Below are 19,072 nucleotides of genomic sequence, written 5' to 3' on the forward strand. Positions count from 1 at the left end.
CTCATGCTAGCGAAACAGCATTGAAAGTCTTTGGAGCTCCACACCTTTGTATGCGCAGCAGCCTGCATTTAACCCGAAAGACCGACAAGCGGAATAGCGATCTATGGGTAATTTGACAGCATGAACCAAAGCATACTGGAGGAGGTAGCATGGCAGTTGTAGTCACACGGTGAACACAATACCCTCACACTAACAACATCACCTTAATTGGCAATGTTAGTAGACAGATACCGACATAAAAAAATCTCTACATTTAGGCTTAACTACGGGAGCAACACCAACCTTGAGGCTACAATGTAGTTAAAAAGAACGTTCGATGATGTAAGCCTGCAACAACATCTCTAAAGACACACACATATATAATACCACACTGCTGGATAATCTATAAGAGATACAAAAACAATTAAAATAGAACTGCTGGATTATCAAGAAAACGATATAGTTACTAGCTTTTTAAGCCCTCAAAAGAGATCAGTAGGGTTTAACCTCAGTTTGAATGACTAACACTTCAATTTATCTGCTATCGTCAGCCACTTAAGTCTACCAGATGACCTCCAGCCACGAGGAATTGCCTACCTCACTCAATGGAGTTCGTACTAGCGGAGTATGACGCTGAGCTTTGGTACAGGAGAGGGAGAGTTGACGAGCATACTCCTTGTCGCTGTTTACTCGAGCCTGTATGCAATCTTTTATCATTTCGAGCAGTTTGATCTCAGAATCTTGTAGCCTGAACACCATGTCCTGTGAGCTGGTGCCCAGCATGTTCTTTTCAAATGACATGATAACTTTTCCTTGGTTACATTATATACTGCAAGTTTAAGGAATTGATGAAATTTGCAAATCACATATTACATGTACATGTAAGTGCACTATTCTTCTACATAAATTCCCTGCCATCTTTTTTAAGGCCACTGCTTTCTCATTAAAATACTCTACGCTCCTAAGGAAGTGTATTTCCTTCTTAGGTAGCGGCACTACTGCATTATGCTACATGCCATATTCTTGTTCTTTCCCTTCTTAGGCAAGTGCTCTACCTTCTCAAGTAAATGCACTCCATTCTTATGCAAGTGCATCCCTTTTTTAGGCAAGTGCCCTACTTTCTTGGACAACTGCACCACCTTTTTAGGCACCTGCTCTCCTTTCTTAGGCAGGTGCACTACCTTTATACGCAAGCGCACTACTTCTTTAGGCAAGTGCACTACCATTTTATGCAAGTGGACTCCTTTTTTACATAGGTACACTCCTTTCTTGGATAAGTGCCCGACCTTTTTACGCAAAATGCTGCAACAAACATCCTGGTCAGATATGCGAGAAGTGCTTTAAGAAATCTTCATTTGAAGCCAAAACTATTCTAAATACAGTAGTTTATGAAATTGCCATTTCGAGGTACCAGCTATATTATAAGAGAAACAAAATAAAGCCATACGAGTCAAAGCAAAGAAGCTTCAGTGAAAGACACACATGTATGTTCGGCACAACAAGAAGGTACGCGAATCGTCATTTTATGTCATGTCATTTGAGCCAAACAAAACATACCCACAGCATGATACTATTAGTTGCAATGTGCTGTGCAGTTGTAGTCCAGTGTAGGCCACCTTTTTGGTCGAATGGAGTTTTTTAAGATTTCACAAGTATTAATACACCACTCTATAAATTATCATTCCAATATGCTCTGTTGATGGGCTTGAATAAAAAACTTCATTATAATAACATGTTCAATGACAAAGTTGTCAGCTTCATGTTACGGCTTGATCAAATTCATGTGATGCATATATACCAAGAAGTTTGTAGAGTTGCCTTTCCATAAATAAGCATTCAAGTAGCAAACTTCCACTTTTTCCAGAAAGAGTAATTTTGTAGCTACACAATGATACCAAAATTGGTTAGTTCACAACAAGTCATGTAACCTGAGGGCCATTTTTATTCAGCTTCGTTGAAGTAACTTGCTGGGAACATCATTATGTCACATAATACAAAACTATTGTATTAATGTAAAAATGCAATTTTTGTTTTTATATTTTATAATATAGGTGTGAATTGATGTAAAACGTTGAATATCCTACTCAATTTTCAGTCTGGATACACCGGGATTAACCTGAAATATGGCTATTACTAATATGTTAGAGCCTTGAAATCACACAGTTTTTTTAATATTCACCTTGCTTTGCGCGACAGCTTGACAGGAAAAATGTGTTCTCAAGTAAGATTTTAAACCATCACTGCTTCAAAAATGCATATTTTACAAATTATTTTGTTATTGCCAGACATTTATTAAGCAAATTTCTGTTTTAACCATACACCTACTGTAGTTGTATGACAAACCTGTTAAAACCAATTTGTTGAACAATTGCGTTAGTGGATGAAGTTGTAACACATTTGAAATCATAGACTTGCCAACTACACTGTATATATACCTATCAACTATGTAAAGTTAATAGGTCTATGTTTAGATCAAGCAGAAAGGCAATGTGCTATACAATCTGACTTTGGACAACTGTAAAATTACTTAAAGATCACATGAATATTTAATAAACCAATATGTTTTTCAACTAATCGATATGATCAATTTTTGTTAACAGTAAAAAGGAAAATAAGTGCATTCAAATAAAATTCAACAATTGTGACTAGTAAATTGCAAAAAAAATGGATCAACAGAAATGCAATGTTCTGTAAAGCTACAAAACATATTGATAAAAACTCAGTCATTTTAGAGTGGCTCCATCGATCGTTGTAAATTCTGGTGGAAATAAATGGGTGTAAATAGATTTGAAAAAACGCAAGCCTGTGTGTAATATCGCATTGCTTTCCTGCAGTCTTGTCAACAATAACATTATCTGCTTATCTTAACAAAAAGCATATCACACGGTCTTAACTTCTACAACATTGGTAAGGCCATAGCGACCTAACCAAATTTGCTTATATTGACGGTTTTGATAAGGGGAAGCAGCTGACTTAGTTGTCAGAGCTTGGCCTACATATGAAAAAGCATTGAATTTGTACAACTTAATATGATAAACTACGTGCAACGCTGAAATTTTTCTTACATATACAATGTGATAGAAAAAAGCATCACATAAAGCTGTTAAAGAGCAAACTTGAAAAGCCATAAATATTAAAACAGTCAAAATTCTTATCACCTGAAAAATATATTTTTTTAAAAGCTTTGCTATTATTTCCAATTTCAATTATGAGTTAAATATACAAATGCCACATGTAGCATAAGCTCTTGCTTGGAAATGATGAAAACATTCCTGAGCTTGACCAATGCTTGCCAAGTTATCTTATTTCTGAAATTACTAATATAAGTGAAACTGTCACTCCACCTACCAATTTCACCTATGTGCTCTCTGGTTGATGAACTCAATAACTATATACATGCATATGCTAATAGTGACAAAATAAACTCTGATTTCGACTTGTTCTCATAATGTTTGTTGTTCCACACTTTTCTTAAAACCAGTTCCTATCTTTTAGCAACTGATATGTTCAAACACATGCTACTGACAGGTTGCACAATACTGTACTCCATCGTTGTTTGTACAAGGATGTCAAAACACTTTCAAACTGGTGCTATAACAATTATTTTGTATCTTAACAGAATTTGGTTGCTTTACCAGTTGTGCAGGCGCCTAATCGAACTACCTAACCAACTTGGTCGACAAATAGTTGAACGCAACAAACTTTCAGCGTGTCGTCTCGATGGAGCCACGTTATTTAGCAATACTATCGAAATATAATAAGCAACGACAATAGTATTGTACAACTAATAAGCATCCAAGACGTTTTGACAATAAGTACATAACTTTACACGCTGCAGTCAGCTATAAAATGATATCTTACAAAAAAAAATTTCTAGCGCGTGTAATGATGCCAATACGTCAATACTTTTGGGCAAAACAAGATTCATTGCCTTTTCGTCCTTGTATAACTATGCATCCGCAAAACCTATGTAAATAATAGATAATCATAGTGGCGATCATACCAATGCACAAAGTAGACTGTCAACTTCCTTCATCGCTGAAACGCCACAGACTGGGAACCTAAAGATGTAACCGTTTGTACAAAGTTATCACGCTAACGGCAAATGTGCTACATTACCGATACACAAAGGTTCGCTCCGTCTACAACTAGACAAATGACCATTGAAATGGGTGGTATTAGTGCCAAATGCCTATTTCCTTTTTTATTCGTTGAAAGTTTTATGCAACCCTTTAGCCAAAGAACGTACATATTTTACAGCGAATACTCGTTCTGATGTTGGCCAATTATTAGTTCGGCTGTATTTGGTACAGCTGTAGCGTATCCACTTTTCTTTTTTATTATTATTGTTCACACCGCTGCTGATTGCCCAAATTAATGTACGTATTTGTCTCAATGTTTAAATGTATCTGAGGTGATTTACTGTAATAACTTCACAATTATTAGTGGAGAATTTAACAGGTAACATGTTCAATTGAAATGCAGTATATGTAGCAATATCACTTTAAAAGCTTTTTACAAATGATGCACATTTGTAAAAAGCAAATGCAATACAAATTATTTGCAAATAATGCGCACTGGCTTTGTATATTGAGTCGCGTGATCGCTATGGTTTTGTTAATTACAGCTAATATGCGCTGAATGTTCGATGGAAAACTTAACACTGCTTTTTTGTATTGATTTAAGGATTTTAACGCTACTTTATGAGACTGCTGGTAGAGATATAGCTATCAAAGTTGCGGGCGAGATGAGAACCTCCGCATATATAACAACTTAATTTTGGTTTGTGTCCATATTGGCTGTAGCCCACAGCACAGACTTGACTACCTGATCTACTGGACAACATCAGTCTGGCGCGTGCGACCAAATCAGTCAACTCCAGGGTTTCTACCGAAGCCATCGATTTCAGTTGAACAGATGTGTCCAATGGAAGGCTAGTCATAAATGCACATTTCAGCAAGTGGTCTGCATCTGTCTGTTCAAATAGATTAACCAGCTTTCTCAAATCAGATAGATATACTTCTACCGTCTCACCTTCTTGTAGGACGCGTCTCTGAAGCTGGTCGTAAGCAGCATAGCAGTTGACACCAAACGCTTAAAGCATCGCAGGCTTCAGCTTCACGTAATCATTTTTAATTTCATCTCCCAACTGCTTATAAACAGCAAATGCTGGCCCATTCAGAAACAAAGGCAAGAATGCTGTTAAATCGTTGATTTTCTGTATCTTTGCTACCGAAGCCTATGCATGGTCCTTCCGTCATGCATTGTTAACTAACCTATTTGTATCTTTTAGAGAGCAAAAACAAATATATTTGAGGCTAATTTGAGTTATTTACTAATTATTATTTAAAGTCGGCAGGTGCCAGGTGAAAATAAGCAAAATCATCAGATGACTGATAGTCAACCCAAACATGGCATGATATGTATGAGATGAACCTCCTACATTTTATATGCATAAAAAAGCAGTTGCAAAAGATCATATTTATGTGTTACAATACTCCAGACACTTGCGATTTTATATTATCAAAACTTCATTGAATTATATTATCAAAACTTCATTATCAAGCATTGAATTTCCTTTAATGGTGTCAATGATAACAATACTACGTCAGACGTGAATAACTACGTTTGTGCTGGGACCTTTGCTGGTTTTATTGTATATTAATGACTTCTCATTGTGTATTTGCTGTGAGAATACCTGAATGAGACTGTTTGCGGATGATGCAGTTGTTTATCCATCAGTTGGCATTACTGACAGCATTACTCTACAAGCTCAAATAAATAGAATACAACAGCGGGCCAGTGACTGGTTACTGAGCTTTAAAATAGGTATATGCACACATACACACACTTCAATGCTACTCATAACTACTCATACAACTTAGCATTCGAAGGGTACCACGCTATTACATTCAGATAGTTTTTTATACATTGGAGTCAAGGTGTGTCAATCCTTATTAAAATGACCATCTTAAAAGTAGAAAGCAAAAAGTGAATACCACACTATATATGCTAATAGGAATTCCAAAAAAATGCATCATGTTTTGACAAAATGATTTCCTATTTTAGTTTTTGTTTGCTTTTAATGGAGTACGCTTCTGAAATATGGAGTCTATTTCATAAATTCTTTATTAAATTATTGAGCTGGAAAAAATTAATAGAAAAGCTTTTAGACAGATTTACCATTTAAAAAAATATGCTAACATCTCATTGAACATGCAAAAAATGCAGTCGCCCACACCGATCTCGAGAAGAGGAGAGAAGGATATCTCTACCCAAAACAAGATCTTTTCTTGGAACTCAAAGTTGACTGTAATAAATTTCTAATCCTCAATAAGTTCTATAACGCAAGAGAGTTTAATATGATACTCACCATTAATATTGACACCCGTCAAGCATTCATTTTTCAATCGAATAATTAAATTTTAATCACGCTTTAGATACGTTGTTCTTCAAAAGGCCTAATGCCAACCAAACATATAAGTACGTACGGATTTTGTTCTTCTGAATAGAGAGCCTCTCGGTAACGTTTTATTTTTTCAGACCTAAATCGGGTCGCAGGAATTCTTATCAAGAAGGAGAGAAAACTATTAACCAACTTCTTACTCTGCAATTTGATGATTTTGATATACGTTGAGCTTTGAGTGACAACTTGGTAAAAATCATGTTATGTTACTTCTTACTTTTATTAATCTCTAGTTGCTTTGATCTTGTTAGATAGGATTGCAAACCATCATTGCTTCAAGAATCTACATTTTACAAATCAGTTTTGTTACTGCCAGACCCTCACCAGGCAAATTTTGTTATTGAACACAAATTTATCACGTTAATGACCACTAAGCTTTATGAAGTTTCTGTCAATCATCGCAGATATTTTTAGCTGTTTGCATTTGTTAATGTATTAGGCCTACTAGTTACCTGCAAGTGGATACTACAATATTATTTTGTGTTGTAATCATTTGCAATGAAATGATCAGCAAACAGAGTGTGCTTGTTAAGTTGGTGAAGAGAAAAGTTTTTATGAAGAACTTTACACTTTTACTAAACTTTACAAAGTTATAACAATTGTGGATTGTTATAACTTATAAGATATCAATGAAAGTTTTAAAGCCATAATTTGTCGAGCAGCCCCCAATAATTTTGTTGAATTGCAATCATTTCAATACTGGTTTGAATGAAATCGGATCACCCGTGCATGCCAATCACATGTGAAATCAAACACATGTCGACCTTCTGTGATGTTAGACTTGTACGATTTCTCACAGCACACTTGGCTGCTCGGGTACTGGTATGCGTACATGCTAGTATACTAAAGTATTAGTATACTTGAATATATCTAGTCTCAATGCTTCCACAATTGCCTGAATGTGTTGGAAAATGCATGGCTAACTAGCAATATTGTTTCTGCAGATTGCTGAAATGTTGCACTCACTTAAAACAGTTGCACAGCGGACATTCAGGTAAGTACTGATATATGTTATGATAAGGACCCCCCAAGCATGTTGGTGTATGCTTCCCTACTGTGGTCGGAGTGTCAATAGACTCAGAATGCTGTGTTCAAATGATGTTCACAGGTTGTAACATTCATTATCTGTAATCAGATATTGAAAACTTAATCTGTAATTAACTACTCCAATTGAAAGTTTGCATTCATCATCTTTATGTTTCGTTTAGATCTGTTTATATTGTAGCGGGTGACAGTCCGAGATCGTCTTTGTATGATTTAAAATTTTTATTACTCTATTAACTAACAGAACTGACTACAGGCATACCTTTAGGATTACTGCAATGTCTGATAATTGCTAATTTTGATAAACGGATTTGTCTTGCAGCTAGGAGAGTGTCCAAGTAGCGCATGAACTTTAGATACCATTTTACCAGTGCTTCATATGTATATAAATACTGGTAGGATATACATTTTAGGTCGATAAATTGCTAAAGATTAATTACTTGTTTGATCAAATCAGTAGTTATATTAACTTCACCAAAGAGCAACAGTATCTTGCAGGCATCTTTTCTGCTCTTATAGCTTTATTACTATTCACGGAACCTGTGATCTATACCTACTAGTATGCCAGTTTCACGCACTGTGAGAGATCATCTTGGTTAATCAGTATCTGCATAATTATCCTGTGTAGTGGTGAGGCGATCAAGTGGTGTAGTGGTAATGTGTTAGCCTTTGAATCTGATGGCCTGGGTATGATTTCCATGCGAGGCAATTTTTTTTCTAACACTCTCAGCGTGGCTTCACACATACGGACAGACACGGCTCTTATTATAGTAAAGACTAGCTGTGCTTCCTGGTGTTGCCCAAGTATTAAAAATTAGCTTATAAACAATGAGAGGTAATGAGAGTTGCCTGCCACTTGCTATTAGCCTGGCACATAGCCAATGGAAAATTTTGAGTAAGGGTTCTATTTAAGAGCTACCAGCTTCTCACGATCACCTGCATCGTGACCTAAAGCGGTAGAGTACTTGCTCCCGTATAGCAACACATATCGCCTAGTGAACTTATCAAGCTTGTGTAGCTACCTTAGTAGGGCATCGGACTGGTGAATGGGAAGGTCCGAGATCAAATCTTCTGAGATACGGATTTATTATTCCAAGATTTCTATAACTAAACATGGACAAATACACGGACAAATACACGGACAGACCAACATTGAGAAATATATATATAGATTATGCCATCAAGGTTATTATGAAGAGAGAGTGTGAGTGAAAATCAGATGTTGCTGCCGAAAAACACTGACATCTGTGGTTATTGTTTGTATCTGGTGTTGGGTGATAATGTAAAGCTGTAAAGCTTAAATAATTTCAGATGTCAATTTTACTACTACTCAAGTGTAACACTTTTACAGAGTTAGACTGCAAAAGTGTATGAGCGGTTATGCCAGTCACGCAGAGTTACATTTTATGTGCAGTTTTATTATGACGTACTACCCTTTGCTTTCATCTCTCCTTCACGCGTCCGGCTCTTTTCGTGCTTCTATTGATCAGAGAAAACATTCTTTATCAGCAATTTGGATATAGCACTATTCTCTTGTTGCAGCACGAGTGTTAGCTGCGCACAGGTACAACTAAGAACTCGTCTGAAGGTTGTAGACAATAGCATCCTGGGTAAAGAGGCTGTCGACAGAGGCCGACCAGCCTATTGCATAGGAGTTTACAACAAGACTCGTACGTAAGCCGCCTCCTATTAATATTTCTGCTAGTTTGTTTTATTTGTATGGTTTGTAATTTGACAGTAGCTGTTTCTTTTAAAACGACTGAACATGACACCACGCATGGTGAAATAATGGAGGTTAAAAAGGTTGTAGCTTCATTTTAATTAATAATGAATGAGTCACAAAAATTAGTATTAAATTACGATTTTACCCAACTGTGCAATAATTTTTTTATTTTATTATTTTTGCCAAAACCAAATTAGACTGCCTTTTGCATGATGATCTGGTCCACACTGACAACTACGCACTCATTGTTTTACGTAGGTAATCTTTTTTCCGAACTACGTCGGCCATTACATGTTTTTAATATCGCTATAAAAGCTACACATTTAGTGGTAGGCTTTGTTATACAAGGTTTTATTTCTAACATCGCTTTACTTACATCAGCTATTGAAGAATAGTGGCAATATATATTACCCTGTAATAGTAGTTTTTTATTTGTGTTTGTCACTGATCTACACCAACTGATTATATTAAACATTTCCGACTAAAAGAATTGTCTGGCCCACAGAATGTATACTTAGTAGTCATTTTGAACGCATTTTTGAAATTGCTTGGTAAAGAATTCCACGCTGCGTCTCACTTTTAATCTCACCCACAACCCTCCCTCCCTTGGCAAATGTGTTTTGACTGAAGTGCTGTTATTGATGGAACGAGCTATATCTTGCCATGCGGATATGTTACAATCACTGACAAATTCTGTTTTACTCGCTGTTTTATCTTTTCATCATGTTACCCAATCAAACACTGTTCTGTTGAAGGTATCGGTACAACTGGGGACATCATAAGGGTGGCTATCAGAGGGCAGCCCAAAAAGGCTGTACTTGTAGGTTGTAGACAAGTCCAGAGACACGGTGTGCCCAGATATGACAGCAACAATATAGTTCTCCTGGAAGATAATGGCTCACCATCTGCCACCAAAATTCGAGTTCCTATACCAAATATGTTAAAAGCCAAAGGAAAAGATGTAGCAAAAATTTTACCTAATGCTTCTAAATTTGTATGATATTCATGCAGTAAGATTGCCTACATCACAAATTGAAACGAAAATTATGAGGAGTGGCAGCGGTGTATGTACTTTCAAATCCTTATGAGCAGGTGATAGTTTCTATGAAAATTGCACTCCATTGACGGTTTTATTTTTGGTCTTTTCAAGGGGATACTTTTTTATACATGCACTAGTATGTGACCGTGTGTCCAGAAACGCAGTTTATTATTGCTTGAATTGTATATCAGTGCCTTGTCAACACAAACAGGCCATTTACTTGTTGAGGAGTTTCATATTGTTTATGTTATATAATGCTATGGAAAGCCAATATAAGGGAAATGTATCAATGTGGAAAAGATTCCTGATAACTATGATACTGTTTCTGCATGATAACCATTGCAGTTACACATGTGTGACCACCTGCGCTACTTGCCATAACATAGAAAATTACAAGAAACAACAAATTAATCGTATTTCTAAAGAGGAAATAATTGTATGAAAGTAGTCAACATAAATAAGATATCTTTTTCTTGAAACTAAGCATTGCATATCATGAAGTCACCAGAACGCGCCACACTGCTAAGACAACTGCATTTCTAGCAACTACATTTATTGCTGGAGCTATGCATATCCTTGGCAGATATAATGTACCCATCAGTGTTGGCGGAAGGACGTGGTGGAGCGACACCAGGTGACTGAGTGTCTGCCACATCCGTCTCTGAACTCTTCTGACGAGCTTGGAATCTTCGGTAGATCTCTATAAGTTATAGCGAATGGTAGAACGACTCAAGGCGACATTTGGTCAATGTATATGGTATAAGCACATTTAGTTGGAATAGTTAGAGCAGGTGAGTTAGCTAGAAAGGTGTACGTCACCATTCCATCAGATGGTTCACCATTAGTCACTACCCCACCACCAAAGACTGATTCCAACAATCCCAGTCCAAATGGCTGCATGAATAGTTATAATTGTTGTTTCAACGAATAAGGAGGACGAAGTTAGCAGCATTTCTTGCCCCCTGGCGACTGTTGCTCAGTGGGTGGGATATGTATCGGTTTAACGTCTCCACCAATCTTACTATCATCACTGCTAGAGCCGACAATTTGCGTCTGAGAGACTATTCTGTATATTTCTAAAAGTAAATAAGCAAAAAAACTGCTATTTTGGAAATAAAATATTTCATCGGGTGATGGACTGAGCTCAAAGTTACTGACAGGAGTTTTGGAACCAGTAATAGCTATGAATTTGTGTTTGTTTCAGAAACTAAACGATTGCGTGTGTGTGTGATAGTAAAGAAAAGATTGGAGTACAAGTGAGTGAAATAGACCATTGTGAAATACGTGAATTAGCTCCACCACACCATATTGTTGATTAGCCCAGCTGCACCTTGCACTAGCAGAAACAAACAAAGCCTAGACCAGACCAGAGAAAGCCATTTGGTTACGCAGGAAAGGGAAATATTAAATAATATCTTGAAGCAGGTCTACAACGAAGTTCAGGAAAAATCAGAACACTTGCTAATGATGACAGAGTCCATTAAAACGTCAATGATACCATGAAATTGTATCAGAATTGAATTAAGTCAGCTTGCCACTACCGATTGCTCCATGTCATTGCATGATTTTAAAACATTTCCCACAACAATTTTCCCAAAAACATTTGGTTCATGAATAGGAAGCAGTGAACCGATAATGACACTAACCTGTTAGGATATTATGGAAAGCTGTTTCTACATTTGTGGAATCCAGAGCCGATGTCTCAATAAAAGACAGTCCATTCCTCTCTGAAGATAAATATTTACATAACGCGTTATTTGGACTAACCATGCTAGCTAAGATTGTGAAGCACAGCTATTTATAAATATAAGCCTACCTACTTGTCTACCTAACACAAACAATTCCAGTCGATAACGGTTGTGGCCACAAAAATACCTTTGTTACAAGGCCCATTTTAGTTGCAAAGAAAATTACTAGCATATCTGTGGCTACACCAATAAAGGAGCTTTATGAATCCCTTCACATATGCGATGTAGATGCTTGGATAAGGGAAGGGGGATACGTTACATGGTGTTAGGATTCAGATTGAACACCCTCATAATTGCAGGAGAACTGCAGCAAATGCTATCTTGTTTGGAGCGCACAACAAATGGTTCATCGACAGAGAATAAGTGCATCCATGTCTAAACATCATTAAAACCCACGGCCTGAGATCTTTGAAAATAGTTAAAGGTTGACTTGCAACAAATGCACATTACAGTTATTTGTTATCAAAAGATTCACCATGTCTTACTCTGTTGTGTTGTAGGTGACAAATGTGAAAATGTGATTATAAGCTTTTAAAAGCTCAAAAACAAAAAGCGGCCATAGATTGGAATCTCTTTATTTCGATGACGTAGCCACGAAATTTGGTTATCGTCTTGTCACGTGAATTGAAAGGCCAATACAAAGCTCAATTTAAAACTTATCGTAGTACTAGTTTATGACAAACACTTCGGGCTTTACCGAAGACCCCGTATCAAATATAGACACTCGCTACTTTACAGTTTTGTTTTGGCATCATTCAATCATCAAGTCGTTCTCCGATCATGTGACCCAGTACTTCGCAAATAATTTTTGCAGATCTTTTCGATTATCACAGGTGACAAACAGGCTTGTCATGATTATCAGACAATAATATGTACTCCTTCAAGCTAAGGTTAAAAAGTTTAACGATTTTTTACGGTAAGTTATAAGATATCAGTGCTAAAAGTGAAAGCATTACAATGACGATAAAACAGACGCGTAAGAACAATAGACATAGTTTGATTGAATGTGTGAAGTATATTTGTGAAAATATTTCGACGAATAAGGTTGCAAGAAAGTGTAAACAGAAACCATCTCTCGCAACTACATCACTTTTGAGCCATTTTGGAAAGGGAATCCAAACTACGGCGGTCTCGTGTGGCTGCGATTTTCTGTTCGCTTTTGAGCTTTTAAGACACAGGTGTCAAACACATGGCCCGCGGGCCACATGTGGCCCGCCACCTCATTTTAGGTGGCCCGCGAGGGCTTAATTACTCATTCGCCCGAGACTCATTCTCCCGTATTTATAACGTTGCTAGGCACACCAACGCGAGTTATCTTGCCTCTGAAATTTGTCCATTCCTTGTGTTGTTATTTTTACATTACATAAGAATAATTTTGATTAATCAGAAAAAAAATTTTGGCCAATCAAACAAACGTACATATATACCTCAATGATCTCTCTGGCAAAAGTTATAACTAAATTACTACGCCCATTGCGACATCTACTGAACCGAAAATCATCGCTGTCACTTTAAAATTTATCGTTCGCGATCAATTTTTTTTCAACTCCAGAAGTAAATATGCAGATTCAGAAGGGGTAAGACAGTGAAAGACTGCATAAATCAAATTGAAGCATTATTTTTAATGTTTCAAAGTTTTTACTAACTTTTAATTTTGTCAATTTGCATCGTTACACTCGAATAAAAATGCACTTTTTAGGCTGTCAACGGTAGTCAGACAAAAGTTATCATTCAATCTCGATAGGATCATAATCATTCTTAGAGCGGCCCCTGAAGTTTGAAAAGTCAAGAACAGAGTTACTGAACATAATGTTATTGTTTGAAACATGTTTATGACAGTTTATTCGAGTTATATTGGGATGTAGATTTGCTATGCTATAAAGATAATACTCGCGAGGAAAAATTCGAAATTATAGTTTCGTGATTTTCATGTTCATGACTAACTGTACATGTATAAATAATATTCATAACTTGGTATTGTGTGTAATAAATTACTAATTTTAGTCAAATACTGTATATTTTGTAATTTCTTTGGTGCAAGTCTAACTTTGTTTCAGCAAATAGCAAATAATTTCTTGATATTTTGCTGCTTACATATTGATTTTGTGTTGCTGCTGTTGCAATTATTTAGTGTTTGCAGATTTAATGTGTGTATGCCAACAAATTCATGTTCTTAGCAGCTCACAATTTTTGATTTTACTGAAAGTATGCCCATGTTGATGGGTATTGTGTAACTTTTCTGATTTTTTTTCGAAAACAAGTGTTCTGCATGTTTTGCTGTGCAACTGTTCTGTTTGCAACTTTAAGTAATAAAGTCAGAGTTATTTAATATCGAAGACTAGTTTAAGTTATTTTATATTATTCGATTACATTTCATTACAATTATCAGTTACATCTGGCCCTTTGAGGACAGCCATTACGCTGATGTGGCCCTCGGTGAAAATGAGTTTGACACCCGTTTTAAGAGCTTGTAATCAGCTTTCCACATATTTTGCACCTACCACACAACAGAGTAAGACATGGTGAATCTTTTCATATCAAATAACGGTAATGTGAATTTTGTTGTAAGTCAACCTTTAATCTTGTAACATTACAGTAACTGTACAACGTAAACGTTTGGCATTTACTAAATGTTTTTTACTGAATTTATTCTTATGTCACCCCTTTAAGCCTTTGATTCACATAGTGAGTACTTTGATGGTGGCATACCATTGAAAGGATGCATAAGAAGATAACCCGCGACTAATTACAAATGCATGCTGCTATGTGCCTCATTAAATTATCGATATTTTTGAATGTTTTATTAAGTATATCCAACTGTGAATCCGAAAACGCCCCAGTTGGGATAATATTTCATGCACTGGGCCACCATTAATTTTAAGTGAAACATGCATGTAATGGAACTTTTCATATCAAAGTTTAAACATTGCATACCAGGCTTGCTTTCTATATAGCTTGAAAAAACTAATTTTTTGACTACAGAAAAGCTGGTCTATCTAATGAACTTATTAATGAAAATCGGCATGCGATCGTCAACAAAACTGCGGAACAACCTAACAATCACTTTTTTGGATAGAGGCTTATCATTGGTTTGCCACACACACTAGTCTGGGTTGAACCTAAGCAGGCCAGGTAAAAAAGATTAATCTTTATACTATGCAAATTTAACATGCGTGTAAAAATTTTTTTCCATCCGATCTACTGAGCGAGAAGCATGGAAAACTGGCAACAAAATTAGGCGCCAAATTCAACTTATACTTTTAACAATATGGTTAGCAGCTAACAAATAATATAGTGAACAGATGATTTACAGTAAAATAAACTTAAATTTCGACGTTGAATAACAATCTTTGGTAGAAAGGTTGAAGTTAGATAATTGCTGCGCGTCATCATGACACACTTGAATGACTCAATGGTTATACGATTAAAGCTTTTATTGGCTCATAATCAATGATGCTTTATTTAGCGAACAAAGGTATTAAACAATGCATTACCATAAGGGGCATTGCAGGACAAGCCCTACGCAAACTGATAACGTGGTATGCCAGCCAATGGCTGCCACATCACAAGTTTCTAGTAATAGCTAAGTAACACATGACATGTTTCAGTTCTCTATGCCCCATTTCAGATGTTTGTCGCAAAGTTTGACAAGAAGGCAATACAATAGGATTCAATTAAGAAATTTTAAAGGCAGCTTTAAAAATGCCCATGCTTAGAAAAATTCAGATGGCCTAAATAATTATAAAACAGTGCTATAATTACACGGCATTACTGAAATTTCTCTGATGTAAATTAGAAGCTCTAACAACAAGTGATTTATACAACAAACATTTCACAGCAAACAACTAGCAAAACCGAGTTTCCGCTGAAACAATTCACAAACATATGTGTCAGTGCGCTCTGGACATTACCTAGTTATTACTTGGGACTTATTATGACTAATTCATGCTTGTCATACTTGGTTCCTTATAAAAGTTAGTTCTTACTGAGCCCAGCGAATGAGAATGGTCCCTTCATTAGTGCTGACAAATGACAAGTATGCACATATCCAAAAATTCAGACAACCATAATTGTCCAACTGTTGGCGACTATCAAAAGCCAATTGGTACAACTACCGCTTTGATACTTGCTCATGAATTTTTTTGTCAAAATCAAATGGTAAAATTTGTAAAATGTTAACTAGCTATGATGAGATTCCACAATTAGCTTTTTGGATTACTTTGCATAAAGTGTTTTACTGAATTTGAGAAATTTTGTCACTCGCTGACAAGAGGTATGCACTGAGCAATCGTTTACTCATCCCATACATACAAACCAACGTCAAACGATGGAAACAGGTAATTACTTTTTGAGAAAAGGGAAACGGCAAACAAGTTCACTAGCAATCATTGTTTGAATTTACAAAGTATGCCTGTCATATGGAGAGTAGTAACTGTAGTGGCTCAAGAATGGTGTGTCAAAGTTAGTCTAGGAGCAGATTTTTATCAATATTCTAAAGCATAGAGCTTTGTCAGTCAAATATGTGTCATAGACAGGGCCATGCACATTCCATGCCAATAATGACTCAACTTGATTCTAGCGTGAAATTGCGTAGTGCAACTATTGAATATACTAAAATAAATGTTCAAAAACTGTACAGGGCAGATGAAAAGAACCCCTGAACCACCTAAGCAAAAGGAATCTAAAGACACACATGAGTGTCTTGGTTTACTTCATGAAACTTAACGAAAAAACAAGAACTGTTGAGATTGAAACAAGCGGTATCAACGAAAAGTCTAATCCAACTCATCAAAAATTTTCCCCCCTTTTAATGTACCTTCTTTTTGGGTGTATTATCTGTAAAAGGTTCTTCTTGAATGAGACTAAATGCAACTTGTGTCACAACTTGTCAACTTGTGTCACAACTTGTCAACTTGTGTCACAACTTAAAGTCACTTGTGCGTTTATGTAACACACACAAGCGTGCGCACACATGCATATAGATATATATAAATATACAAAGTTTTTTTTACTTTAAAAATGTGAAATTTGAATTAAACCTATCAGCTCAGTATACAAAACAGTCTTTAACTCAATAATAAAAAATTGTAGTCAGTAACGATAACCGTAATGGGATTGGTGTGGCCAATTTAGATTTGACTGTACTAGTTAATTTTCGACTAATACACTTCACAAAACTGGTAGACCCATCAATACCATTAGACACCTCTAAATGTTTCGCTAGACATAGAGAACATGACTGACCAGCAAAGGCTTTGGCCTCATCCGTGGGCACGGCTCGAAGGTGCCTCAAATCACTCTTGTTGCCAACTAGCATTATGACAATATTGTTGTCCGCATGATCACGCAACTCCTTTAACCACCGCTCTACATTTTCATATGTCAAGTGTTTCGCGATATCATACACAAGTAGGGCACCAACAGCACCTCTATAATACCTGTAACATACGGATCAACCAGAATAGGAAAGCACATTATTGAAACAACTAAAGCTGACTCAGCTTCATTTTACCTATCGGAACAATAATTTTTAAGTAACTTTCACATGTTATTACGAGGTTTCCTTAGTCTCTTAAAAGTTATTTCAAACCTATGCAACTTGAAACAAACTAAATGAAAGGATATGCAATACCAGACCAGGAACATACTAGAATAGAAATAGGTAGAATAAAATGTTGGATAAAGTTCACAAAGTATTAAAATTTATCATCTCGGAACTTCCTGCATTTGGCAGTGTTACAATCAACTTACGCTGATGTGATAGCTCTATATCGCTCTTGCCCAGCTGTATCCCATATTTGAGCTTTTATAGTTTTTGTATCAACTTGTATACTTCTACAATCAAAATGACAAACGGTTATCACTCACATGATAATCAAACAGAGCAGAATATCAACGATGCTACCATCAGTATAAATTCTATTGAAATTACTTACCGAGTGGCAAATTCCACCCCGATCGTGCTTTTGCTTTCTAGGTTGAACTCGTTTCTTGTGAATCGTGAAAGTAAATTGGATTTGCCTACACCAGAGTCCCCTATCAGCACCACTGCAATTTAAATAATGGACGTTTTAACAAATATTATTCAAACACGAATGGCGTAATGAAGGATGGTTACAGGCCAGTTAACAGGGCGGACAAACACACAAGTTTTGCGATATAATCTAAATACAAGCCATATAGGAATAATCCACGAAAAAAACGATTGGAAATATGCAACAACTTTGGTACTATCAAGCGCGCGATTGGAAGATTCAAGAAGACATGAGTACCTGTGAGCTTTTTAAAGATTTGGTACACCAAGCCTCGACACTAATATAATTATAGATGTTTCCATTATAGTAAAACTTTTGACAAACTGTTCAAAAATATTTATACATGTATTGTAGACTTGTAGTGAAACATTTGTCAACTTGTTGTAGAATCATCTGGCAAATGGCAACAGTAAACAAACTTACCTTTGAACAAATAATCGTATTCATCGTCCTTACTCATTTCTACAGCAAAAGATATCTCCCAATGAGAGATGTATTGCCTGATACGGCCTAAGTCGTAGAAACTTGTTAAATAAAACAAGTTTATTCGATTTTCCAAAATATTATTGACCAACAATAGGAAAATAGAAGGCGATTACATCCAATGAAGTTATATGAAACTAGTCTTTGCAAAACAATAAAAACTATAGACACAGACGCTTGAGCTAAGACTAAATAGCAAACGAGATTACTTTAGATTGAAACTGTGCTAAATAATTTGACAGCTGAATAGATCGTCTTACGCCCCTTACGATTTCATTTCCTGTGTGACTTAACGAGCCGCCAGGGGGCGTAATGTATCGAATACTACACATGCGCGTATAACAGGACGTGCTTCCCGCCCTCTACACCCCGTCGTCTATGGTCAGATCTAACAAAGATAACGATTTGTGAGTTTCTAGCCGCAATTCCTAAATCAGTTGCGGAATGTACACGTGAATTAATTTCGGCGCCTACAATATAACTGCGCGTTAATAAGACCGTTTCTACGCAACTACAAAACTGCTAATGCTAGTTGCACTGAGTAGTTGTAGTAGG

At 36.3% G+C, this 19,072-nt stretch overlaps 3 protein-coding genes across 5 annotated transcripts in view; 1 reads left to right on the forward strand and 2 right to left on the reverse strand.

Annotated features, from left to right (window-relative positions):
* LOC137400281 (tyrosine-protein kinase Fer-like) overlaps positions 1-4,121 on the reverse strand; it is a 41,352-nt gene extending 37,231 nt beyond the window's left edge. For both annotated transcript variants that reach the window (XM_068086609.1, XM_068086608.1), the window contains exons 1-2: positions 3,983-4,121; positions 577-808 (exon numbers count right to left, since the gene is read on the reverse strand). In XM_068086609.1, coding sequence (XP_067942710.1) covers positions 577-780 — 204 coding nt within the window. In that variant the 5' untranslated portion in view covers positions 781-808; positions 3,983-4,121. The remainder of the gene's footprint in view (positions 1-576; positions 809-3,982) is intronic.
* A 206-nt stretch (positions 4,122-4,327) lies between these two features.
* Positions 4,328-10,550, forward strand: LOC137401058 (large ribosomal subunit protein uL14m-like). The gene is made up of 4 exons (XM_068087408.1): positions 4,328-4,358; positions 7,390-7,439; positions 9,032-9,159; positions 9,968-10,550. The coding sequence occupies exons 2-4, from the start codon at positions 7,399-7,401 to the stop codon at positions 10,210-10,212; spliced, it is 414 nt and encodes a 137-aa protein (XP_067943509.1). The 5' UTR covers positions 4,328-4,358; positions 7,390-7,398; the 3' UTR covers positions 10,213-10,550.
* LOC137401057 (ras-related protein Rab-11A-like) lies at positions 10,476-18,806 on the reverse strand. Of its 2 annotated transcripts, none has more exons than XM_068087406.1 (6): positions 18,458-18,806; positions 17,936-18,047; positions 17,751-17,834; positions 17,244-17,437; positions 11,898-11,978; positions 10,476-10,951 (listed from the first exon to the last, which is right to left on the reverse strand). In XM_068087406.1, the coding sequence occupies exons 1-6, from the start codon at positions 18,492-18,494 to the stop codon at positions 10,791-10,793; spliced, it is 669 nt and encodes a 222-aa protein (XP_067943507.1). In that variant the 5' UTR covers positions 18,495-18,806; the 3' UTR covers positions 10,476-10,790. The 2 variants fall into 2 exon arrangements, with proteins under 2 accessions (XP_067943507.1, XP_067943508.1); XM_068087407.1 differs by having other exon boundaries at positions 10,808-11,327.
* Between the last annotated feature and the right edge of the window lie 266 nt (positions 18,807-19,072).

Source organism: Watersipora subatra, chromosome 7 (genome assembly GCF_963576615.1).
Source record: "Watersipora subatra chromosome 7, tzWatSuba1.1, whole genome shotgun sequence".
Taxonomy (NCBI): Eukaryota; Metazoa; Bryozoa; class Gymnolaemata; order Cheilostomatida; family Watersiporidae; genus Watersipora; species Watersipora subatra.

Bases quoted from the DNA above. Each gene is read 5' to 3' on its own strand.
- LOC137401057 (XM_068087406.1), bottom strand. From the start codon at position 18,494: ATGAGTAAGGACGATGAATACGATTATTTGTTCAAAG. The intron at 18,048-18,457 runs GTAAGTTTGTTT...TTTAAATTGCAG, and splicing joins ATACGATTATTTGTTCAAAG to TGGTGCTGATAGGGGACTCT. The intron at 10,952-11,897 runs GTTAGTGTCATT...TATAACTTATAG, and splicing joins TTTCCATAATATCCTAACAG to AGATCTACCGAAGATTCCAA.
- LOC137401058 (XM_068087408.1), top strand. From the start codon at position 7,399: ATGTTGCACTCACTTAAAACAGTTGCACAGCGGACATTCAG. The intron at 7,440-9,031 runs GTAAGTACTGAT...CTCTTGTTGCAG, and splicing joins GTTGCACAGCGGACATTCAG to CACGAGTGTTAGCTGCGCAC. The intron at 9,160-9,967 runs GTACGTAAGCCG...GTTCTGTTGAAG, and splicing joins AGGAGTTTACAACAAGACTC to GTATCGGTACAACTGGGGAC.